This window comes from Panthera uncia, chromosome A2 (genome assembly GCF_023721935.1).
Source record: "Panthera uncia isolate 11264 chromosome A2, Puncia_PCG_1.0, whole genome shotgun sequence".
Taxonomy (NCBI): domain Eukaryota; kingdom Metazoa; phylum Chordata; class Mammalia; order Carnivora; family Felidae; genus Panthera; species Panthera uncia.
Genome location: NC_064816.1, coordinates 149,469,848 through 149,495,891, shown reverse-complemented (window position 1 = coordinate 149,495,891; position 26,044 = coordinate 149,469,848). Strand labels below are relative to the sequence as shown.

Genomic DNA, 26,044 nt, shown 5'->3' with positions numbered 1-26,044 from the left:
CTCAGAGCCCCCGGCCTCTGGTGCGGCCCCTCCTCACGGCTGCTCCTGTTCCCCGGCAGGTGATTGAACTGTGCCGCCCGCTGGACTCCCGGCTCGAACACGTAGACTTTGAGTCTCTCTTCTCCTCTCTCAGCGTCCGCCACCTGCTCTGTGTTTTTGCCTCCCTGCTTCTGGAAAGGAGGGTCATCTTCATCGCAGACAAGCTCAGGTACCAACCGTGGCCTCTCCTACTAAAGTGTCTGAATGACAGTCGGTCTCGGGCTGGCTGGCACGTGTAGGGCAGGTGATTGTCGGGGACTGCCAAGGAAGCACCCTGAGGGAAGAGTGCGGGTCAGTGGGCAGCGAGGAGTGGAGATCTGTAAGGCACAGCGGTTCTGAAACACCGGGTAAGCCCACGCCTCCCTACACACTTACCTGGTTTGCAGCCTGCCTTCCACCCGTTCCACTGTGTGCTGGGCGCTCTGCCGTGTGCTGGGGGACCGACGGTTCTAGAACTAAGCAGACCACCCAGTACTGTGTTGTAAAGGCTTCCCAGAGCAGTGTGTTCTAGACAGGAGGAGGGCCCTCCTCCTCAGAGGAAGCCAGTTCTGGCTGAGTCCTAAGACTAACAGCAAGTAGAAAGCACATTCCAGGCGAAAGGAGCAAGGCAAGGAGGCCGGAGGCCGAGCGTGACACCTTCAGGAACTGCAAAGCCGTTGGCTGCAGCTGAGCCCAGAGAGGAAGGCCCAGGAGGAGGCAGGGAGCCAAGGTTCACAGACGGCTGCAGGGTTGTGCTAGAGCACAGATGTATCCCAAAGACGCCCCCTCCTCTCAGTGCTAAAATAAATTACACAGAGTCACACACACCTGCTCGCTGCTTGGTAGGATGCCCCCCACGTCCTATGGGTCACACTCAGTGATTTGCAAAGCCCACGTCACAAAACAAGGAAGAGCCAGAAGGAGATACAGGTAGGGATTCGAGTTAATTCTAAACTAGGAAGAAAAAAAAAAGAATTCCTGGCATTTTCCTCCTTTCAAAATACCGAATCAGAGCCTTCTTTGCTTTGGAGCTGAGGGCACAGCGGCACGGGCAGTGAGTGAAACTCCACGAGGGGCTGAGATGTGGGACCCAGTCAGAGATGGGCCAGCCAACCAGTGAAAGCAGATGAGGCCAACCGAGGAGTCCATCTGGAGAGAAGAAATGCCAAAAACACAAAAATTAAAGAACCGTGGTTTGCAGAGGAAATCTGACTCCCAAGTCTGGAAAACAAAAGGGAGGAAGAGGAACAGGGAAAGAGGAATGGCAAGGACAGAAGGTATGAACGTGGAGTTCATCAGGAATGTGGTAGGAAATGGAATCCAGTCCTCTCCTCCCGCGCCAGCCCATCTGGTCATCTTGGTGATGCTCCTCTCTGGATAGCAGCCACTTGGCTATTCCCAGCCCGATCCCACCCTGGCCTTTAGCGAGCTATTCACTTTTACTGTCGTGGTTATTGCACTCCCTGTGCACTGGGGTCCGCTCAGGAAGCGGGCCAGCACTCCGCTGGGCGCGGGCAGCTCTCCAAGCTCGCTGGGCACTGGGGAGTTCAGACGGGAGAGTTCTCAAGGTTGGGGCTCTGGGAGCTGAGGAGGAGTAATAACCCTTCAGTGGCCAGGGTCGGATTTCATGGACATTCTAGTAGCTGTCTGTATTCTCTGGAAGCCCCACTCTGTCCCCCAGAAGTAGAATTCTCAGGCTCGGCCGTGGGGGAGGGGAGAGTGGGGAATCTCAGAAAGGCCTAGGCTAGAAGCGATTGCCAGCCAAGTAAACGTGCTGCCCACCAGGATTGGAGATGGAGCCAGACAGTCCCCTGAGGAGCTTGCTTCTGGGCTGAAGATGTTAGGCTCAGGAAGGTCCAGCCTGAGAAAATCCAGGCTGATGGGCATGGCTGGAGAGGAGTGTGCCCTCCCCAGGCTTCCTCCCGGGCAGAGGAGAACACAAAATATCATCTGTGTTTCTTGTCAAAGTACGATGCAAGAGAGAAGGTGAGAACAGAGAGGGTCAAAGACAAATGCATCCCTGAAGGGCAACAGAGTGGATGTGTCAGGCTTAGGGGACCAAGACAGCTGGAAGGGCTCAGGACAGAGATCTCTGGGAGGAGACCACCACCTCGCCCTCCCACCCCCTCCCTGGACACATTTCTGGGTTGATGGGTTAAAGCCCCTCCCACAGAACTGCTGTAAGGAGACAAAGGAAAGAGAAGGAGCCCCATGGCTGTAAATGGACCCTGCCCAGTGGCTGCATCTTGTTAGTTCTACCATCCCCTCCCCTCCTGCTCTGGGCAGCTTTGTGGGGAAGACAGGTCACCAATGTGGTCAGACTGGAGGCATTTGGAGTGTCCCCAGCTTCCATGATGCCTGGTATTCTGCCGGTAGAGACTTAGTCCCTTGGACAAGCAAACACCCGTGAGAGGGGAGAGGGGTAAGATGGCAACTGTGGATGCTGCAGGGACATGGAGAACGTTGGTGCTGTCCTTGGGTCCAGGGCTGGGCCACAGTGCAGCTAACTGCTGTGTGTGTGTATGGAAAGTATCTTAATTACATTTTTAAACCCTTCATGGCCTTCAGACTTGCAGCCCATCTCTCATCACACAGGACGTGGGGCCTAGGGGTGTCCCCCCCCACCCCCCGCCCCCAGGAGAGAGGAAGCCTGAACATCCTCCACTGTTGGCCTTGGGTCTCCTCATTTATGAAACAAGGGCTTGTCTGCACCCAGGTCCCTTGTCATTCTGACCTGCTTGGGCTCCCATGTGATGTTGGCCCCAAAGGCAACCCGTACTTTTCCTGTTACAAATGGCTCACAGTGTTCTCTCTCTTACCCAATAACTTACGTTTCTATCCAACACGAGTTCCATGCAGACCTGAAGAGGTGGAAAAATAAATAAATAAAGGCCCACAGAGCTGAGGCTGGAAAAGAAGGAAACACAGCAGGCGGGAGCCAGAGGACAGTAACAACAGGCAACCGTTAGGAGCCCTGGAATGTTGCCTCTGGGCCAGGCTCTTGGAAGGGTTTGACCTGTATTCTTTCAGGCTCCTGACAACTCAATCACATAGCTTCTATTATTAGGAAACTAAGAAGCACACAGAGGTTAAGACACTTTGCTCAAGCAAGCCAGAGGTTAGTAGAAGAGCTGGGACACAGGCAGCCTGGCTCCAGAGAAAATAAGAAGGAAGGAGGAGGAGGAGCTGGCCTCATTTGGTCGGGGGCGGGGGGGGGGGGTAGGGTGCAGGGCGGCCATGCCTGTGACCCCACCTACAGAAATCTATAAGGAAATTCTTTTTTTTTTTTAATTTTTTTACATTTATTTATTTTTGAGAGAGAGCGCAAGTGGGGGAGGGGCAGAGAGAGAAGGAGACAGAATCCGGAGCAGGCTCCAGGCTCCGAGCTGTCAGCACAGAGCCCGATGCAGGGCTCGAACTCACAAACCATGAGATCATGACCTGAGCCTAAGTCAGACACTTAACCGACTGAGCCACCCAGACGCCCCCATAAGGAAAGTCTTTTTAAAAACATGCCATTAAGACCCCCTTTGTGCTTGGCAGTTAGGCTAGAATTGTCTACGGAAGAAGCTGAGACTTCTGTGGTTTTCTCCCCAGGCTCTCCCTCTCTTATGGCCTTCATCTGGGGCCTGGAAAGGCAGGTGGGTCCAGATGACCCCCACACTCTCTCCTAGCTCTGAAACTCCCGGCTGCACGGTCAGAGTGCTCTGGGCCTCCTGGGACTGTGCTCCTTTGTGCCTTGCCCTCCCAGTGACCCTGGCCCAGAACCTGCTAAGGGCCCCATTCCTGACCTAGGACTCCCCTCCTCAGGCATCCTGTGCTTTCCAAAGTATCCCCAGGGATGACCACCTCGTGTGTCCAGCTGTGCCGTGGGGGAGGGATCATCTAATTTCTGCAGGACCTCTCCAGCTCAAGTGCTGCCTGACTCTGTGAACACGCTGATGAGGGAAGGTCAGCACTGCCAGCCCACATCTCCCTGCCCTCGGTAGGCTCTCTCCTCTCCCAGGTTGATCTGTTCAGTAGAAATCACCTGGGAAGCCTGTCCCAGCTACTTGGCGTCTGCGATTCTAATCCTAGACACTTCAGAGCTGGTGTGATGCCGAAATAACTGTGTGCTCATTGAATGCCCCTCTTAACATCACTTCGGTTAAAGACAAATACACACCATGTTGTGGGTCCTCTCCAGGATTCCCAGGCCTCTGACCTAGACTGTGCCCAAAGCTGGGGCCCTCTGCACCTCCTTTTACAGCTTAAACAGTCTACTTCTGGAGGCCTCAGTTTTGGGTTTCTCGGTTGTGACCCCTTCCCTAACAGGCCAGCTAAGCCAGTACAGGGAAGCCTGGCTCACCTGTAAGAAAGTGACATCGCTGGGATGCCTGGCTGACTCAGTCAGTGGAGCATGTGACTCTTGATCATTAGGGTTGTAAGTTCGACCCCCACATTGGGTGTAGAAATAACTTAAAAATAAAATCGTGGGGCGTTTCAGTGGCTCAGTCCATTGAGCGTCCCGACTTGATTTGTCTCAGGTCTTGATTCCAGGGTTGTGGGATCATGCCCCACATCGGGTAGGCTCTGTGCTGAGCTCTGTCTCTTTCCCTCTCCCTCTCTTCCTCTCTCTCTCTCTCTCTCTCTCTCTCTCTATCTCTCTAAAATGAGAAATAAAATAGGGACACCCCAGTGGCTCAGCATTTAAGCGTCCAGCGTCAGCTCAGGTCATGATCTCACGGATCCTGAGTTTGAGCCCTGCATCAGGCTCTGCTGACAGCTCAGAGCCTGGACCCTGCTTCGGATTCTGTGTCTCCCTCTCTCCCTGCCCCTCTCATGCTCCTGCTCTGTCTCCCTCTCTCTCCGCCCCTCTCATGCTCCTGCTCTGTCTCAAAAGTTTGTTTTAATAAATAATAAATTCTTTTTAAAAAAGAAAAAAGTGACATAGCTAGTGATCAAAGCACAGAAACTCCACCGAAGAACGTCACACGTGTGACGCTGCTGCGTGAAAAAGCCAGAAGCCATGTTGTCCTCTCCGTCCTGCTCTGCTTCCCAGCTGTCCCTCCAGGACCAACCTGTGTGCACCTAAAGCTGCCTGATTTACGGGCAAAGAGCCATAAGGAACTGAAGGGTTCTCTGGCCAGGCCATGACAAACTAGAGCTTGGGGGACAGTGGCTGGCTGCAAGTTGTGTGACCTGGGAAGGTGCAGGAAGAGAGCCTCCCGCATAAGCTCCTGTGGCGGGAGGTGGGGTGGGGGGGGGCTTTCCTCCTCCTCACTGGGCAAAGTACTCCCCCCGCCTCCCACCGCCGCACATGCTCCCATTTCCAGCCCTGTCCAGCCAGACGTTGAAGCAAGCCTCCCGTTCTCCTGATTCCTCCCAAACCTTGTGACACCGCAGAACAGCGCATGAGAGCAGGACATGCCACAAGCTCCGGGAGTGGCCGCGTGGCTTCCCAGGGTGGACGGGGGCCTGCATTAGGCCCGTAGTCATTCCGCCATTCCCTCCCCTGCCACACAGCGTTCTCAGTCTTCATTGCCGGGGAGTCTGCGCACTGCAGGCGGAAATAACAGGGACTTGTGGCAAATGCTGAATGAGTTATGGAAGAGTTTTAAGTCGAGCCAAAAATCTATCAAACTTAGAATAACATTTTTGCTCCGTTTCATCTTCAGGGTGGACCCTGAGTGTTTCTTAAGGCCCTGTCAAGCCGAAGTTTTGACAGATGGAAAGGAAAGAATGCTGTTGTGATGGCTTGTTCTGTTGTCATAGCAACCCAGCTAAATATTTGCTCATACCCCTTTCTTCATTGCCCCGATGGTAAACATTTTATTTTTTAGTTTATTAATTTCAATTCCCAAAGTTTTGACTACATCTACAGACCAGGCTGAATAGTGAAGTCAGAGCTGCACATAAACAAATCTGTACAAAAGTTTTAGATGGGACAGATTTTTAACATTTAAGAAATTCACTTTTATCTTTCTGGAGTCCATGAAGGCTAGAAGCCAAGGGACTGTTGGCTGATGATAAGTAGGATCAGGTGGTCAAATCTTGACACCGGAGTTTGCGCCTTGCCTTCCACACCTGGGTAACTACACAGATAAGTTCGTAGGTGGCTGTGCATTTTCATCCTTTTGTGTGCTCCTGTCCGTTCATTGTTTCATCGGTTTCTGTAAGCCTAAGTCCTCTGTCCTGCCTAGAACCAGTTGTGCTCAGCAATGCTTACCGTCTGTCTGAGACAAGGTTGGGTTTGTGAGCCTACCCTCTCTAGGCAATGAGCTTGCCTGAGGCCGACCTGAAGTTTTGGTAGCTGCCCCCTTGGTGGCCTGGCATCCAAAATAGTACTTCATGGGGCACCTGGGTGGCTCAGCCAGTTGAACATCGACTTCGGCTCAGGTCATGATCTCACAGTTTGTGGGTTTGGGCCCCGTGTCGGGCTCTGTGCTGACAGCTCAGAGCCTGGAGCCTGGAGCCTGCTTCGGATTCTGTGTCTCCTGTTCTCTCTGTCTCTCTCAAAAATAAATAAGCTTAAAAAAATTCAAACTACTGCTTCAGGGGGCACCTTGGATGGCTGAAGCTCGAGTCATGATCTCGCAGTTCGTGGGTTCAGGCCCCACATCGGGCTCGTTGCTGTCAGCACAGAGCCCCCTTTGGATCCTCTGTCTCCCTCTCTCTGCCCCTGCCCTACTTGCACTCTCTCCCTCTCAAAAGTAAATAAACACTAAAAAAAAAAAAAAAAAAAAAAAGTAGAACAAAACAAAAACAAGATACTATTTCAGAGGTCCTCAGCGTGGCTGACAGAGGTACATACATTTAAATCAGCAAAATTCTATGAAAAATACAGTGCTAGTAACATAATGACATCAGTCTGATTAAATATGAAGGGTCAACTACCTATGTTTGCATATGAACACCAAAGATAACATGCGGAGCCGGATTAAGAGACTAGCATAACCACAAATTGTCTTCTACTCCAAACCCATCTCAGGGTCACATGCTCTCAGGCGTGCTTGCTTTGTGTTACCGCCTTTTTTGGAACTTACTGCCAGGACTCAAAACCTCTCCACTGCTTTTGTCTTTTAGTTCACTGTTGCTGTTCTGTCCTATCTCCGTTAACGAGCCCTAGAATTGTCTTCCGATGACCAGGTGTAGTTCTTTTCAATTTCCAGCTCTTCCCAGTTCCTGGCTTTCTCTCGTAGATTTGTAGTTTGTAAACATTTTGCTGGAAGGAGTTTAGAAATTATCTAGTCCATTTACTTATTTGATAGATGAGGAAGTTCAGGGCTTTTACCTGAGAGCATACGGGGAGTAGCAGACCCAGTTGGCCCAGTTTTCTTGAGGCCCAGCCTATGTTGTTGTTGTTGTTGTTGTTTAATTCAGCTACACATCACTTCCAGGTTTACAAGTACGGCAATGGAAATATAGCAGCCAGTGCCATCCATCTCCCACTAGGTCTCCCCAGGCACCAGAGCAGACCGAAGTTCGCCTTTCACTCCAATTCCTGGGAATGATGCACCAGGAGAGATGCCTTGCTTGGGATACTAACAGATGCTGATGGGTCATTCCTGAAATTCCTGGGGAGTCTGTCTAACTCAGGAAACTCATTGTTGACTTTTCTGGCACCATTTTACAGGAGGCTCTGTGCTCTGTTCTTTCTGGTTCCCAGATGAGCTGAAAGGTTGCTGAACATAGTAAGCCCACATTGTGGCACAGGGGCTTGGTCGCACCCCCGTCCAGGAGAACTTGAGCGCGCACAGGCGCATCCCAGTGGCTCTGGGCTAATGCTTCAACCCTCGTGAAGCACTGCCAAGTAGCAAAGCATTCTGGGACCTGGCCCTTCTCCCCTGTGCCCATCTTTAAACCCTGTGGCCCAGCCAGCCTCGCACGTGGGCATCATCTCCCTCCCCTGCTTTTGTACAGATTGATCCCAGATGCAGGCTGGTGTTCCTTTCCTCCACCCCCACGTAACACAAGCCAGCTGGGAGGGCTCTCTTCCTAGGACTTCCTCCAAAAACCCTGCCTCTCCTCCAACCAGCAGGCCGCTCAGGGAGGGCATGTGACGAGCTTGCTTGAAAAGTCATCCTCTGTGTCCCCCAAACCAAAACCTGTTCTTTCCATATTCCTAAGAGACCACCCCCCACCCCCATGGAGACTCACCTTCACGAGTCTGAGAATAAAATGTCATTATGGCTTGCAGCAGAGACTGAGGAAAGCACAAGCAACACTCAGAATAATCCCTTCTTTCCTCCTCTACCACTTATTTTGGGGGAAGAGTTGTCACTGTACTCTTGGCAGAATTTGACCTTTCCTTCCAGTATTTCAAGAGGGGGAGGTGTATTTTTGTCCTTTGGGGCTTTTTTTTTTGTTGTTCTGTTTTGTTTTGTTTTTAGCGTGTTGGTGTGGGCTAGCGAGCAAGAGGAATGAGACACTCCTCAGCCCTGCCCACCTGTTGTCGTGAGCACACCGGGCCCCCTTTGCGCCTGCCCGGAGGTGCTAATGATAACCAGGTGCAGAAACATTGGGCTCCAGCTGCAACAGCACATCAGATGATTTGAAAACAAACAGAAACCACTTGTTCGGAGAAACGGCAGTGGCAGCGCCTACCTACATGGCCAACGGGGTCCCCGGCTGAGTTGTCATCGTGGGTCCCCTTCAGAATTGAATTCTGGTGACCTTTAGGTCAGTGCATTCCAGCCGCAAGAGTGAATTTGATCTTCCTCAGTAACACGTATCCCCCCCACTGTATGTGTGAGGCTAGCGCTGGCACTGCTTATCGTGTTTCCTAACCGGTTCCAACTGCCTTCCTTGTGCAGCCGGTGCACACTCCCCGCAGCTGAACGGGGGCCTGCCTGACCTCCGGGGGCCTCGCCCACTTAGGGTTCCCCTAGGAGCCACAGGGAGCTCTAGCAGCAGAGAGAAGCGAGCCACCGATCGCGCTTTCTCCTTCCAACCATGAGGCCACAAGAAAGCAAAAGGGCAGAAGGCCTTTTCTTTGACTTGGGAAAAAAAAGTTAAACTGATTTGTTTTTCTATTGCAGTGATTGAGAAAACCACAAAAGGCTTCTCTCTGTGCCTCTTCAGGCCTCCATTCCTCTCTCGGGATCTCTTCACTTCCTCCGGGCCCCGGGCGCCGCCTTGCTCCCCACCCTGAATTCAGAGGTCAACCTCAGCCTAGGTTTCTTTAGCTATAGAATTCCAAAGGAGGGACGCCTGGCTGGCTCTGTCGGTGGAGCAAAGGACTCTTGACCTCAGGGTTGTGAGTTCAAGCCTCACGTTGGACATAAAGCTTACTTAAAAAAAAAAAAAAATCAAAAGATGAATTCTATCTCTAAGGTGGCTCCAGGTTTAAACTTATGTGATTTTACAACTTCCCTGGGGTCAAAAGTGCTTAAACCACAACTCTAAAATGTGAATGAACTCTTCAGCGTGAGCATTGCATTTTATTTTCCGGTAGCAAGTGGAAAGTGAGAGCCTCAGAGATGGCTGAGGTGGACCCCGCCAGACAGCGCCCTCCGTGGGGACCCGCCACTCTCCCTCCAAGTTCTGTTTAGGAACTCACAACAAATGTGCTGTAAAAAGAGACAGGTTTCATACATGAGGCTTCATTCAGGGAACTCTTTCCTACAGTCTCCTTTAAGGTCCCTCTAGTCCCTTGGGAGTGAAAGCCAACCTCCCGGTAAAAAATGGAACATACCAGAATTCCAGTTGAACCATCTCTGTCCACCTGCCTCCAACCTCCAGTTCTTCAGTCCAAGTCATTGGCTTCAGACCCTTTTTATTACAGACCATGATGAGAAATGCATTTCACGTCCAGACGCAATGCCAATACCACATACATACACACAGATAGTTACACCTGAAACGCATTGCAACACACTGTCTCTTGTCTCTTCTTTCTGTTGTGTGGTTTGTTTTTTTTTTTAATGTTTATCATTTTTGAGAGAGACAGAGCGTGAGCAGGGGAGGGGCAGAGAGAGGGAGACACAGAATCCGAAGCAGGTTCCAGGCTCCCAGCTGTGAGCACAGAGCCCGATGTGGGGCTCAAACTCACCAGCCATGACATCACGACCTGAGCCGAAGTCCAACGCCCAACCAACTGAGCCACCCAGGTGCCCCTTTTTTGTTGTTTTTAATGCTGATCACAACCCACTAAAATTATTTCAGGACCCAATGATGGGCTGCAAAGTATAGTCTGAAAAAATCCACTCTACACCTAACTATCCTCCTTTATTTTTTAACGTTCTTCTCGTTTTCTTGGCTGTGTTCTCACAACTATAGTACGTGAGCAGATCACCTTTGTAGACTGGTCACACACAGAGTAGTCCTAAAACTAAAGAAATTTAGAACAGAGTAAATTCAACACATTTGTGATCAAGAAAATTAAACACAAATTGTGTGCAACTCACTGAAAGTATAAACATTCCTGGTATCTCAGAGAAAGTGATGCCTTAGGAAAATGCTTCTCTGCTTTGAGAGAAGATTCTTTGGAAGACAGAAGTCACCCCAAGCCACTGGCTGACTGATTGCTGTTATTCTCCTTCGTATAAGTCCTGACTTAATTATTCTGGGTCACTGTTACTCAAGAGGGTATTACATACTTTGTATGTACCTCACTCTTACAAAGAAGGTATTATAGTGATAAGGAAATCTTGGGGTGGCATCTTTCTCATTTTGGGGGTGATAATTTGGAAGAAGAGACTAGGACCACATATCAGGGCAACATGGGGTGCTACTAAGAAGCATTTCATGACCCCAGGGAGTGTTCAGAGAGTGATGGTTTGCGAAGACAGGGAACAGGAAGGTCAGAGGGCTCCTGCTGATAAATGAACAAGATTCAGCATTACTCTGGTTCAAGGGGCCCCGAGTGCAGATGGGATGGAAAAGAGGGCTGGTATGTATTTTAAGGATGTTCAGGGAGTGCCACATTCATAGGAACTCCCTTAGAAAGTAAGTGATTTTTTTTTTCGCTATTTTTTTATTGTGGTAAACCATAGATAACAGAAGGTTTACTTTTCAAGTACACAGATCAGTGGCAGTAAGTATATTCACAGTGTTTGCAACCATCAACACTGCCCATTTCCAGAGGCAGCAACTGCCTGTTCTCCCTCCCCCAGCCCCTGGTAACCTCTGTTCTATTCTGTCCCTGTGAATTTGCCTATTCTGAGTCCCTCATGTAAGTGGAATCATCCAGTATTTGTCTTTTTCTGTCTGGGTATTTCACTTGCTAGCCAATATCTTTTCTCCTTAAGGAAGCCAAAGTTAAGTGATTCCACTCAAATGGGCTTGGGAAAGTCTTATGACCATGACATTACATACCTCATTCTGTTGCACTTTGCAGATACTGTGTTTTTTTACAAGTTGAAGGTTTGTGGCAACCTGCTTCAAGCAAGTTTATCAGCACCACTTTTCCACCAGCGTTTGCTTGCTTTGTGTCTCTGTGTGACACTTTGGTAATATCTCACAATATTTTTCATTATCATTATATTTGTTATGGTCATCTGTGATTGGTGATTTATGACTCACTGGAAGCTCAGATGATGGTTAGCATTTTTTAGCAACAAACTGTTTTTTAATTGAAATCTATACACTTTACAGACATAATACTATTGCACATTTGCATACTGTATACTATGAACATAATTTTTATATGCACCGGAAAACAAAAAAAATCATTTGACTCCCTGTCCCAAACATATTTGCTCGATTGTGGGGGTGTGGAACAGAACCCACAGTATCTCCAAGGTATGCATGCCTTTATAGGTGCCTGACATCCCTGGGAACGCAGTAAGGAGGCATTCATCTATCCAGGACCCTGCTTCCTAAACAGAACTCAGCTGAAAACTGGGGCAAACATTAAAAAGGTGGCCTAACAAATCAAATGCTGGTTATAAGGCTTGTGGCCTGAGAAGGATGCTGTATACTCCAGGGAGAACCCATGGGCCCTCGCTATTATTCTATTCTTACATTACACATATTTCTAACAAGCTTCTGACGTTTTGAATCCCATGTCATACTAGCATGTGAACAGAGAGGGTCTGACCCCAGCAGGCTCACCAGCAACAAGAAACTGCCCAGAAGAAGGGAAAGTCAGCTCTTGCCCACCCTGGGAGGCTGCCAGGCATCACCATCTGTGGCACAGTGGGGCTGATATTCCAGATGACAGCCCGGGGTAATTCACCCATTCATCCAGCAGACCAGGCATGAACTCAAGCTCCACACAGAGCACTGGGGACGGTGATCAGTGGAGCTCAGGGCTTGCCGATAAAGGCTACACCATGATCATTATTCTTTAAGAGAGAATGTTGTGTTTTGTTGTTAAGTTTTAAATTCTGGGTAAGGGGTAACTGACTGCATATGAGTTTCTTGCTTACAAGGAGAGCCTCACAGTTGACGGTTGCCATGTAAATGCCAGAGGAGCCACCCTGTTTGCCCTGATGGCACCTAGGTATCCGTGCTTGGCTGAGCGAATGTGCGGAAGGGAACGAAGAAGCAGCTAGTGTTAGAATATAAAAGTGTCTTCAGTAAGAGAAATCAGTGAGCATCCATGAGAAAAGAGGCTTTCGTTGTTTTGGAAGGATATGGGGAAGAGGGGTGAAAGTGAATGATGTGGTCAAGATCTTACAAGAATGTAGCTCATGGGGCGCCTGGGTGGCTCAGTAGGTTCAGCGTCCAACTTCAGCTCAGGTCATGATCTCAGGGCTCATGGATTCGAGCTCCGCGTTGGGCTCTGTGCTGACAGCTCAGAGCCTGGAGCCTGCTTCGGATTCTTTGTCTCCCTCTCTCTCTCTCTGTCCCTCCCTGCTCATGCTCTGTCTCTCAAAAATAAACATTTAAAAAATAATAAAATATAAAAGAATGTAGCTTGCATGTGAAGGGACACTAGCAAAAGTTAGCTGAGGCATTCAATCTGTCCTTCTGGCTGTGTGTCCAAGCCTCACACAGGCTCCACGTGCCTGATATACTCTGCGTTAGGACTGTGTTACGTGATGTTCCTGCTTACGCACGTGACGCCCTTTCTGACCAACACGCCTTCGGGGAGGAGTGCCCACATTTGTCTCCAGCCTCCTCCATGGCGGCCGCCCACCCTCTGAGCCTGAGCAGGCCGTGTCTGGAGCTTTCCCTGAATCTGCACCTTCTCCCCTTCTCTCCCCTCCACTGCAGCACGCTGTCCAAGTGCGGCCACGCAATGGTGGCCGCCATCTACCCGTTCACCTGGCAGCACACCTACATCCCCGTGCTGCCCCCCACCATGATCGACATCGTGTGCTCGCCAACCCCCTTCCTCATCGGGCTGCTCACCAGCTCGCTGCCACTGCTCAGGGAGCTGCCGCTGGAAGAGGTGAGCTCTGGGGGCATCGCTGTTCCCTCCCGAGGGTGCCCGAGGTAGAGGGGAGGTGTCGGCTAAGGCACTGTAGGCACACAGGGAATGGGGGACCCCATGGCTTTGTCTGTTAGATCCACGCCCCCCACTCCAGTCCGCCTCAGTGGACCCTCAGTAGCTGCAAGTTCAGTTCTCTCCTCTAAATGAACCTACTGGCCTGAGAAGGGCAGACATCTACAACTTAACCACATGTTAAAACGTTTCATCCAGAAGTAGCCATCTACCCTAACCTCCCCTCCCTTGCACTCCCCAAAACTGGGAGGTGGGCAGGGAGCACACAAGAGCTAACTGGAATTTATATTTGGACTAATACCAAAGTTGACAGATTGTGCGAACAGGTCCTTTTTCATATCAGTTAAAGAGACAACAACCAAAATGTTTTTAATCATCCAGTTCTGGGTTTTCAGGCTTGCACCCAAGCAGGGAACTTCCTACCTGGCATTTCTGTGGGTATTTAGCCCCAGTTCCTTCCTCTAAATAATCAATCACTGTCCTGTGTCCTGAGCTCCCAGCACTCAGGGAACCAGAGGGGCCTAACTGATACTACTCACTTCCAAACCCCTGGGGGAATGCCTGTCCCTGAAATTCACCCCGGGGCCCCAGACGTGGCTCTTCTAATTGCCCAGGTAGCCTGAAGCCCCATTAAGTATTCACCAGCACACGCAGCTCTTTGGGTGTAAGTTTCTGAACTGCAAGGAGCTTGTCTGGGTACTGTGTGATCCCTGAAATGGCTCAGTTCAACCCCAGAAGGAGGAATGGGAGGGCTCCCTCAGCTCCTGGGCACAGTCTCTGGGATGATTAGAGCCTGTGTTTCCAGCTGTTGGTGAGAACATGGTGGCCATGCAGGCCCATGCTCTTCATCATAGCCAGTGTGGCCCATGCCGAGGCCCAAGTGAGGGCCTCACTCCCCGGGTCACGTAAGCAGAGGCCAGCATTTTCCTGACCTGTGCTCTAGGCGCCTCACTTGCCTCACACAACACCTGGCCCACCTGGCCCGGGTCCCAGTCCCCAGTCCCTGTTTACGGAGACAAGGGGAAGGTGCCTACCCTAAAAGCTTTGACTGATGAAAGCCCAGCACCTGCAGCTTGATTTATTCTCCAGCTGGATCCACTCCTCTGGGTTTCTCTCTTCTTGTCCCATTCAGAGAAAGGACAAGGCCACCTGGGTAGCTGAGAGGAGAGAGCAAACTGGGAGTGGGGGGTGGCAGCGTCGAATGGAATGGAAGCAAGGGGGGGCCTGGGGGGCCTGTAGCATCTTTTGCCCACCCCAGTAACCTGCACACTAAAAATCTGTCCCAAAGGCTCTGCCTTAGCCAGCGTGGGAACGGGACAGGGAGTCCAATCTGTGGCATACACATGTCCCAGCTGTGGTTTCAGTGTTGAAAGCATGCGATTTTGGAAAGCCTTTCCCCACCCCCTACCTCCCCTCTTCATCACTTGTGGCTACAGTGGCAACGTCGGGAAACCACAAATGGGCCACTCTATCCCCCACCCCAGCTGCTTGTCGGGATGCCAAGAAGGAAGAAGGCTAAGAGTCTGTCACTACATCCCAGAAGCCCTGGTGACAGTAATCGTCCCTTTTCTTCATCTTGCAGGTCCTTGTGGTTGACCTGGTCAACAATCGGTTCCTCAGACAGGTGAGTAAAAAGGCTGGCTTCAGCGTGCTGCTCTGTTTTCACCTCTCTGTTGTTTGGGACACAATTTTCCAGGTCTGGAAAGGCTCCTTGGTGGGCCTGGGATTGCACAATAGGCCGGCAGACTTGAGTGATCCCTAGCCGGGCTGTACTGAGAACAGGACAGAAGGCAGGGGTCAAAGGGGAAGGGTTTGGGAATGGATTGAGTCCCATTTGTTGTGTTAGAAAATTATTTTCTAACAGTTAGAAGCTTTGTATAGGTTATAACTATAGACGGGGCGCCTGGGTGACTCAGTCGGTTAAACATCGGACTCTTGATTTTGGCTCAGGCCACGATCTCAAAGTTCGTGAGTTCAAGCCCCACATCAGGCTCTGCACTGACAACAGAGAGGCTGCTTGGGATTCTTTCTCACCCCTTCTGTCTCTGCCCCTCCCCTGCTCATGCTATCTCTGTCTCTCTCAAAATAAATAAAATAAACTTGAAAAAAAAAATATCTTAAAAAACAAAAGGAAAGAGAAAGAAAAAAACACAGTTGACCCTTAAACAACACAAGGGTTAGAAGTGTCCCTGCATAGTTGACAATCTGTGTATAATAACTTTTGACTTAACCAAAGACTTCATTACCGATAGCCTACTGATGGCCAAAAGCCTTACTGATAGGATAAACAGTTGATTAATACATATTTTCTTTGTTATATGTCTTATACATCAGATACTTGGAATAAAGTAAGCTAGAGAGGGGCGCCTGGGTGGCTCAGTCGGTTAAGCGTCCAACTTCGGCTCAGGTCATGATCTCACGGTCCGAGAGTTTGAGCCCCGCGTCGGGCTCTGTGCTGACAGCTCAGAGCCTGGAGCCTGTTTCAGATTCTGTATCTCCCTCTCTCTCCGCCCCTCCCCTGTTCATGCTCTGTCTCTCTCTGTCTCAAAAATAAATAAACGTTAAAAAAAAAAAATTTTTTTTTAAAAAGTAAGCTAGAGAAAAAAAGAGAAAGTATTACGAAGAAAATCATAAGGAAGAGAAAATACCTTTACAGGACTGTACTGGATTTATTGAAAAAGAAGTTGCCTGTAAGTGGACCTACAGAGTTCAAACCTGAGTTGTTCAAAGGTCAACTGTGTGTGTGTATACGTGTGTGTGTGTGTGTGTGTGTGTGTGTGTGCACGCGCACCTCTAAAAGAGATGGAAAGGAAAACTCACCAAAACATGGATACTAACTGTTTGGGGTAGGAGACTGAAAAGGAGGCAGAGTGTGAGAGATCTTAAATTGTTTTAATACTTTCATTTGTTTTCTATAATGATCATAAACTGCTCTCATTATCAGAGAAAATAATACACATTTATTTTCTTGTTACCACTCGCCTAAGAGAGCTAACTCCTATCAGATCTTGCAAAGAATCACGGTAGTAAGGTTTTCCAGGCATTCTGTTGGATTGCTTTTAAACTTGGACGTGGCCATACTGCTGACAAGTTCTGTCATGTTAATGTGGTTTGTTCGGTTTTTTTAATCATTACTTTTGTCTGCTTGCCCTTCCCAAGGCCCTCCTGCTCTGAGGTCAGATCATAAAGCCAACTTCGGATCACACTGGTCATCTGTCCTGACCACAGCTCCCTTATTAGCACTGGCCATCCTGCAGAGTGGGGGCAGCGGGGAACATTTGTTGAGTATCTACTAGGTGCCAAGGACTTTGTATTGTACTTAATTTCCCCCCAGCTTTATTGAGATATTACTGACATATACCAGTTTACAATGATGATTTGATGCATGTACATACTATGAAATGATTATCACAATAAGATTAGTTAACACTTCTATCCTCTCACATAATTATCCTTTGTGTGTGTGTGATGACATTTAAGACCTAGTAACAACTCTCAAGTATACAGTGGAGTGCTGTTGTTAACTGTAGTTACCATGCCATGCATTGGATTTCCCCGGAACTTATCTTCCAACCTGAAGATTATACCCATTTCCCCCACACCCTGGCTCCTGGCAACCACCATTCTACTCGAAATCTGTGAGTTCGGCTTTTTTAGATTTCACATAGAAGGGAGAACATACAGGATTTGTCTTTGTCTGACTCCTTTCACTAAGCATAATGCCCTCAGGGTCAATCCATGTTTTCACAAAGGCAAGATTTCCTGCTTTTTTATAACTGACTAATATTCCATTATATGTGTATGTGTGTGTGTGTACATTCCATTGTGTGTATGTATGTATATGCATGTTGTATGTGTGTGTATATGTGTGTGTATATTTTTTGTTATCATTTTTTTTTTAATTTTTTTTAATGTTTATTTTTTGAGACAGACAGAGACAGAATGCGAGTGGGTTAGGGGCAGAGAGAGAGAGGGAGGCACAGAATCCGAAGCAGGCTCCAGGCTCTGAGCTACCAGCACAGAGCCCGACGCGGGGCTCGAACTCACGGACAGTGATATCACGGCCCGAGCCGAGGTCAGACACTTAACCGACTGAGCCGCCCACGCGCCCCTATCTATTATTTTCTTTATTCACTCATCCATGAATGAACACTTAGGTTGTTCCCATGTCTTGGCCTTTGTGAATAATGCCGCAGTGAGCATGGAGGTGCAGATACCTCTTCAAGATAGTGATTGCATTTCCTTTAGCTATATACCCAGATTACTGAATCAGTAATTCAGTAATTCAGTAATTACTGGGGTTACTGAATCAGAGGGTAGTCCTATCGTTAACTTTTGAGGAACCTCCGTTCTGTTTCCCCGTAGCCGCTGCACTAATTGACGCTCGCACCAACGGTGCACCAGTATACGACTGTCGTTCATCATTTCTTTCACTGTGCAGAAGCTCTTTAGTGCAATGCGGCCCTTTTTTATTTTTGCTTTTGTCACTGTGCTTTTAGGTGTCATAACCGAAAAAATCATTGCCAAGACCAATGTCAAGGAGCTTTTTCCATTTATTTCCAATAGTTTTACAGTTTCAGGTCTTACCTTTAAATCTTTAATCCATCTCATGTTGATTTTTGTGAGTGGTGTAAGATAGGGGTCCAATTTTTTGCCTTTGCATGTGAATTTCCCGGCACCATTTGTTGAAGAGACCGTCATTCTTTGAATTGAATTCTTTTGTTTTTTTAAGTTTTTTTTTTAATTGATTTTTGAGAGGAAGCGTGAGTGGAGGAGGGGCAGAGAGAGAGGCAAAGAGAGAGAATCCCAAGCAGGCTCCACACTATCAGTGCCACAGCCCAATGTGGGTCTCAAACCCACAAACCACAAGATCATGACCTGAGCCAGTCAGATACTTAACTGACTGAGCCACCCAGATGCCCCTCCTCATTGAATTCTTAGCTCCCTTGCCAAATATTAGTTGAGCATAAATGCGTGGGTTTATTTCTAGGCTCTCGTATCTGATCCATTGGTTTATGTGTCTCTTTTCATGCCAGTACCATACTGTTTTGATAACTATAGCTTTGTAAGAAAATTTGAAATCAGGAATTGTGATGCCTCCAGCTTTATTATTCTTTCTTAGGATTGCTTTGGCTATTCATTATCTTTTGTGGTTCCATGTGAAATTTAGGATGGCTGTTTTTATTTCTATAAAAAATGCCATTGCAATTTTGATAGGGATTGCACTGAGTCTATAGATGGCTTTGGGTAATATGGACATTTTAACAATATCGATTTTTCTTTTTTTTTTTTAATTTTTTTAATTTTTTTTTTAACGTTTATTTATTTTTGAGACAGAGACAGAGCATGAACGGGGGAGGGGCGGAGAGAGAGGGAGACCCAGAATCTGAAACAGGCTCCAGGCTCTGAGCCGTCAGCACAGAGCCCGACACGGGGCTCGAACTCACAGACCGTGAGATCGTGACCTGAGCTGAAGTCGGACACTTAACCGACTGAGCCACCCAGGCGCCCCAACATTGATTTTCCTAAGCCATAAACACAGAATATCTTTTCATTTATTTACATCTTTGTCAAATTCTTTCATCGATGTCTTCTATATGCATTTAATCTTCACAGTGGGGTAGATATGGATTGCTAGCCCATTTTACAAGTGGGGAAACCAAGGCTCATATCGCTTGTAAAAAGTGGAATAGAGATTCAAACCTCAGATCTCTGTCTCTAAGTCATATTCCTTTCACTAAACCAAAAACCGTGCCAGGATGGCCCTGCGGTGTATCCAGCATGACCTGCTGGCCAGGATGCAGCTATCCACCCCAGAAGCCCTGGGGCAATGGCCCACCTGCTTTTTCTGCTTTACAGATGGATGACGAGGACTCCATTCTCCCCAGGAAGCTGCAGGTAGCCCTGGAGCACATTCTGGAGCAGAGGAATGACCTGGCTAGTGACCAGGACGAAGGGCCCCCGGACTGCAAGCGTGGTAAGTGCCCAGCCACCTCCCAGACTGCACCTTGCTCTTCCGTCATTACAGTCCGGGAGCAAATGGGCAAGTGACTGTCCCTTCCACGTGGCCAGCCGGAGAGGCATGCCCGGAGAGAAAGTGGGTGTGTAACCCCTTTATCTGGATCTCATTCTAACACTGAATCGTGAGACGATTTTTCCCGCCTCCTCCGTTTGGGCCCTAAAATCCCTGATGACAAGGGGACACGAAATGACTTCATCACCTTGGGTAACCTGTGTCTCGGGGGCTCTGTGTCAACCCTGCCCTCACCGGCCCCTCTGCACTGTGCTCAGGCCCGGAGTCCAGCCCCTTGAACGAGGTGGTGTCAGAAGCCTTTGTCCGCTTCTTCGTGGAGATCGTGGGTCACTACTCCTTGTTCCTGACGGCGGGCGAGCGCGAGGAGAGGACCCTGCAGCGAGAGGCCTTCCGCAAAGCCGTCTCCTCCAAGAGCCTCCGCCGTTTCCTGGAGGTTTTCATGGAGACCCAGACCTTTCGGGGCTTCATCCAAGAGCGGGAACTGCGCCGGCAGGATGCCAGAGGTGAGGAGGCACCTTCCACGTGGGGGCCCAGGCAGCTAGGGACGCCCTGGCCCCGGGGGCAGATGAGTAAAAAGGAAGGTCATGGAGCCAGCACCCTGGTGGGACCAGTGCGGCTGCCTGCTCTGGAGAACGCCCCTTCTTGCCACCTCGGAGCTGAGCCAGCTGCCCCAGTGTCCTGCCTGTCTTCTCGGGCCATCTCTGTCCCCTCTCACAGCCTCTCCCAGAACCACAGTCCAGGTTCTGGTGGCAAGTTCTCCTTCTGTTCTATCTTTCCAACTTGACGAAACCCTTGAGAACACTCTCTCCTGTCTCTCTGTGGCCCCTCGTCTCCTTTTCCTCAGGCCTCTCCTCCTCCCTTCTGCCCTTCTTTCCTCCATCTCCACTGGGCATGGCAGGAGCCAGCTGGGACGGGACGGGGGAAGACAGGAAGGCCGAGGCCTCCACTTTGTGTGAGGGCCTCCTGATGCTTAGCCAGATTGACCACACAGGAGGGAGGACAGCAGTGGCTCTCCCAGCATGGGGGTCATCTCGCCACAGAGGCCACCCATTCCCCTCCTGCACTCTCTCTCCTCCCTCTTCCTGTCCCCTTTGGCTGGGTTCCATCGTATTTCCAGGGCTGGAGGAGGCAAAGTATGTGAAGGAGGATCAGATCACTCCCCTCTCTTTCTTACATCATCTTAAGCCCTTTCGGGAATCGAAAAGCTAGAAATGTGGGTAAAGACGGTCACCGATGGGATTAGACTGGGGTCGGTGGAGAGACGCTTACCACCCAGGTGCAGTGAGTAGGGAGGGCAAGGGGGTCCTGGGAGAGCCTCGGCCTGGGCCTTGCTGTCCTCTGGTGCTGTGATGGCAGAGACTAGGCTAAGGAGCCAAAGCCCCACATTCCTGGAGCTCTTTGCAAAGTAGTGATGGAGGCTGGCCACACTTCAGGTATTCTGATGAGTGGTAACTGAAGAGACAAAAGGAAATTGATTAAAGTATGAGTCACACTGCCCATGATAGGATTCCTTTAAAGAGAAGCTCTGCTTTACCAGCATATCTGTCTACAGATCACTATTTGATAGAAAGGTCGAGAGACACAAAAGCTTAAAAGTAGCATGGAAGGCAGCCTCTATCCAGGGAAGACCGATGAGAAAAGAAGACAGAATGGCTGAGGCTCCCGCCCTGGCCTCACACCTACGAGGTGCTGTGTCTGGCCCTGCTGAGCTGATAGATGGCTGATGGATTCCCAGGAAGCCAACCACTTGGCCAGCGTTCCTTGTATGGGAGGCTGCAGGAGTCCTGAAAGCCAGGGCCGTCTGGTTCATCCTCCAAACCGCATGCCTGGCACGGTATAGACACTTGGAAGGTGTTTGCTGAATAAAAATAGGATTTCACATACGGGCTAGCTTTCTAGCCTCCCAAAGACACTTACTGCATAAGGTTGGGCAATTATAAGGGCAATAAAAACGCTTAGAAACCTTACGATTCAGAGCATGTTTATAGGAGCCGCTCGTCTCAGAAGCAAGGTTTTTTTATGGCAGTAAGGAAATGGGTATGTTTAGAAGAGAGGGAAAGAGAAGGGACTAAAATGGCTGGGATTTCTTTTGCCAACAGGTCTGTTTGAGGTCCGAGCCCAGGAGTACCTGGAAACACTCCCCAGTGGAGAACACAGTGGCGTCAATAGGTTCCTGAAGGGACTTGGTAAGGCCCAGCTGTCAGTCCCCAGCACCAGCCTCTGGTCCTTGGAGTCTCAGCCAGTTGCCTCCCCTGGGGTGGGTCCTAAATAATGCTGAGCTGTGCTTCCGCACCAGCATTGTAACCTCCTGTTCTAATCTGGCCCCAGAATATAAACAGAGGAAGCTAAGGACCCCTCCTGCTTTACAGCCCCCTGGGCTGTCTTGCTATCTTCCTTCGCTGTTATCTCCCATGGTCTTTTTTTTTTTTTTTTTTTTTTTAACTTATATAGTTAGAGAGAGAGAGAGAGAGCAGGCTTGTGTGTAAGGGAGGAGGACAGGGGGAGGGAGAGAGAATCCCAAGCAGGCTCCACACCCTTAGTACAGAGCCCAATGCGGGGCTCGAACCCACAAACTAAGAGATCATGACCTGTGCTGAAATCAAGAGTTGGAAGCTTAACCAACTGAGCCACCCAGGTGCCCCCTTTTTGTTCCCCCTTTTTTACTCCCACACTCTCAAATCTTCTGGGGAATTGAGTTTAGGAAGTGTGAAGGGAACCAGAGAAGGGTGTGTGGCAGGAAAGGCCTGGACTAGCCTCCAAGTGGCCCTGAAAAGTGGAAACATAAGAATTATAAGGACCTTGGGGCGCCTGGCTGACTCAGTCAGTGGAGCGTGCAACTCTTGAGCTCAGGGTTATGAGTTTGAGCCCTATGTTGGGTGTAGAGATTACTTAAAAAAATAAATAAAAATTAAAAGGAAAATAAAAGAATCGTAAGGACTTTGGTTGAATTGCACTGACAAGGCACAGGAGGAGCTACACGTGGCCATGCTGTGCCTGCCCCGACCCACCGGGCCGCCGCCGGGAGTCTTCTTCATCCTTGGCTCCTCAAGGACACGGCACATTCAGTGCTTCCTGTGTCACCAGTGCAGGAGCAAAGCCTCCTTTCCGGCTCTGAAGCTCTTCCTTTCAAAACTCCCACTTCTGGTGAAGATCCCTTTTCGTCACGGAAGGGCACACAGAGAGGCTTCAGAGGTGACACCAGAGACCACACTTGTCCACACCGCATCTGGGATGAAAAGAGCAGGATTTCACTTTTGTCCGCCTGGTGAAATGTTCTCGTTTTCTTTTCTTTTCTTTTTTTTTTAGGCAATAAAATGAAGTTTCTCCACAAGAAATAACCTTCGGCTCGTCCTCAAGGGGAAACTTCCTCCTAGTGCAAGCACATTTTTGAAAAAAACAGTCCTAGTGGCCTTTCTGAAATGCTGGGTCCTGGTTGTCCCACGTGCGGGGTGAAGGCCAGGATGGTTTCCGGCTGCCGCACAGCCTCCCCAGGACCCAGGGCCCAAGAGCCGTGCAGCAGGTGCTGCTTCTCCAGAACAGCGCTGTGAAGGGGACCTGAGACCAGGCATGTCACCGACATTCAGATGTATTGTTTGGGTTGTTGGGTTTGGGACTTTTCATATTTTTAACCTTAGGTATTAAAAGAAAGAAAAGTGTTTGGGTTTTCTTTTTATTATGCCAGGGCTAGGAAGAGTCTCTTCTGCCCTGTGCCATCTTGCCCTGGTTCATCCTGCCTGGCAGCTGGGCTCTGAAGCCAAGAGGAGGGAGGAGGAGGAGGGCAGGAGCAGTGACCAGGGACTTAGAAACAAGGTGCTCCTCTGGCAGAGGCGGGGACAGATGCACGTGTCAGGGGAGGAGGGCTGTGATGATGCCTACCACGCTCCTGCTCACAAGTAGGGGGGTGGGGGTGGGGGACACCTTTCCTCTCCCCGAAAGGATTGGCCTGTGTGTGTGGAATGAGGTCATATCGGGGCTGTAGGAACAGTTGCCTCCTGGGATGAGCTGCACTTGAGGCCAGCCAGTGATGCCACCTGGTGGCCAAGGTCATTTGTTGTACAACCCAGTCGTCTCGTCCCAAAAGGACCTGACTCCTCTGGATGGCCTTCTTCTCTCTTCAAAGCCGTAGCATCACTCACTGCCCAAGCAGTCCATGACTTTTAGAGGCACACACAGGAAGGAAATCTCCTGCTAAGGTCTGTTAAGGAAACGTTCTTGGGGTCCTTAAAACACGGAAGCCACAGCTTTGACCCTATTCCCATTTATATCGTAGGAAACGTTCCCATCTCGTTGTAGGGACCCAAATCGGCATAAGTGAAATAGTACATGTGAAGGAAAAGTGGAGGGGCTTGTGGTGTTGATGTTAACAAGAGGGGCATCCAGACTTTGGGGTTAGCTTCCTCAGACCTGTGCTCCAGCGAGGAGGCTTACTCCTCTGGACCAGAAGCAGGGAGGTGTGGAAGAGGCTGCACCCCAAGTGCCATCCTGCAAGGGCTGCAGGGGGGACACAGGAAAAGAATGGTGGGCAGCACAGGCAAGTTCTCAAGCAGGCCTCAGGCCCGCCACCACAGCATATCCCGCTGGTGGATCCCCTCCGGACGGCACCAGCAGTCTGAACTCTGTAATGGCCCAAGGACCTGTGCCACTTGGCAGAGGTTCTCACCTTTAGGGAGTTGGGAGCAGGAGTCTTCTAAGGGAAAAAAAAAAAGAACAAGAAGGAAAATGAAGAAGAGGTTGACCTGTCATTCTCCATTAAAGGTTCTTAACTGGAGTCATGAATGACCCCCTCCCACCTGCAGGTTGTATCCAAGCTTTGGTATGTCCATTTGTTTTTTAGGAGAGAGGATCCATGGTTTATATCAGATTCTCAAAGGGGTCCAAGACCCCCCAAAATGGTAGGAACCAGTCTATACATCACAGTTAACCTGGGTAGGTATGTGTGTTGGGGTTGGGGGGCGGGGGAGACTGAATAGGCGTCTCTTGAGTCTTGGGGGCTCAGGAATTTGTACCTAACAAGCTCCTCAGATTAGTTTATTTTATTAATACCAATATTCTACCCAGAGATGATCTCTTTTAATATTTTGGAATATACCTTCTTTTCTAACTTATTTCATATTATATTGTTTACTTAACACCTCCAGGTGAATAAATACACATCTTTGTCAACATTTCTTATGATTGTGTAACACTCTATTTTATAGATGTACTAAAAGTTATTTTACCAATCCTCTACCTTTCTGCATGCAGGATATTTCCAGTTTTTAATATCCTAAAGAGCATTGAGAAAAGCATCATTGTATAAATATCTCAGTACTTTGCCTTATTTTCATTTTCATTTTTGCTTGAAGTAAAATATACATAACAGAAAAGTTCTCCGATCGTGAGTATACGGCATAACAAACCTTTGCAAATGACCACGTCCGTGTAACCATCACTCAGGTCAAGAAGAGAACATCATCAGACCCTGGAGAACCCTCCTACCCGCCTTCCCAGCGTTCCTCCGGTCCAACTCTGCTTATGTTCAAACTAAATCAACTGAAAAGTTGTCTACAATTTGCAAAGTGGGAAATTAGGCTGGGGAGGGTCAGAGGCAAGATAAACAAAGCAGAATTGTAATCCCAGCTCACAGTTTAGGGCAGACTGTGGATGGACAACACTGTTCGGGTTCAGAAACCAAGTGTGGCTGGAAGACCTGGGTGGGCTAGACCAGATGACCGCCACTCAGCCTATGTGTCGTGCCTCACACGGAGCATCTGTCCAAGAACCAAGTCCTCTAATGCCAAGAAAAAGCATACATTTTAACGAAGAATGTGTGTGTGTTTACAAGCACTCCGTTATTGCATTTCAGTTCACATGGTCCATTTCCCCCAGGCAGTGGGGATAATCCTTCTGCCTCCTTGATCCTTGACAGCCTCCTTCATACCCGCCCCATTTCTCCCCCCACCCCACTTTTTATTATATTGGGATGAAATTCACAGAACATAAAATTAATCATTTTTTTCTTTTTTCAAGTTTATTTATTTTGAGAGAGAGAATGAACAAGGAGGGGCAGACAGAAAGGGGGACAGAGGATCTGAAGTAGGCTCTGTGCTGAGAGCAGAGAGCCTGATGTGGGGCTCTCACTCAGGAACCATGAGATCATGACCTGAGCCAAAGTCAGTTGTTTAACCCACTGAGCCACCCAGATGCCCCTAAAATTAATCATTTTGAAGTGAAAAATTCACTGCCATTTGGCACACTCATAACATTAGCAACAACCAAAACCATTTTCATCATCAAAAAATTAAACATTTAAACACTAAACAGTTACTCCCATTCCCTCCTCCCCCCTGCCCCTGGCAACCATGAATCTTCTTGCTTTGTCTATGGATTTATCTATTCTGGATATTCTGGATATTATAAACAGGATCACATCATGTCGCCTGTGTCTGGTTGCTTTCACTTAGCATAATGTTTTCAAGGTTCATCCAGGCTCTAGCACGGGTGAGAACTTCATTCCTTTTTATGGCTGAATGATATTCATTGTATGGATAGACCACATTCTGTTTATTCATTCTTCCATCAACGGACACTGGCTTTATTGCCACCTCTTGGCTATTGTGACTAGTACGGCTACAAAC

General features: G+C 49.1%; 1 protein-coding gene across 2 annotated transcripts in view; it reads left to right on the top strand.

Moving 5' to 3' along the window:
• The window catches only part of DENND2A (DENN domain containing 2A), an 88,715-nt gene extending 62,893 nt beyond the window's left edge, over positions 1-25,822 (top strand). For both annotated transcript variants that reach the window (XM_049643038.1, XM_049643037.1), the window contains 7 exons: positions 60-208; positions 13,162-13,339; positions 14,976-15,017; positions 19,253-19,370; positions 19,685-19,930; positions 21,527-21,613; positions 22,734-25,822. In XM_049643038.1, the coding sequence (XP_049498995.1) occupies positions 60-208; positions 13,162-13,339; positions 14,976-15,017; positions 19,253-19,370; positions 19,685-19,930; positions 21,527-21,613; positions 22,734-22,765 (852 nt within the window). In that variant the 3' untranslated portion in view covers positions 22,766-25,822. The remainder of the gene's footprint in view (positions 1-59; positions 209-13,161; positions 13,340-14,975; positions 15,018-19,252; positions 19,371-19,684; positions 19,931-21,526; positions 21,614-22,733) is intronic.
• Positions 25,823-26,044: the final 222 nt, after the last annotated feature.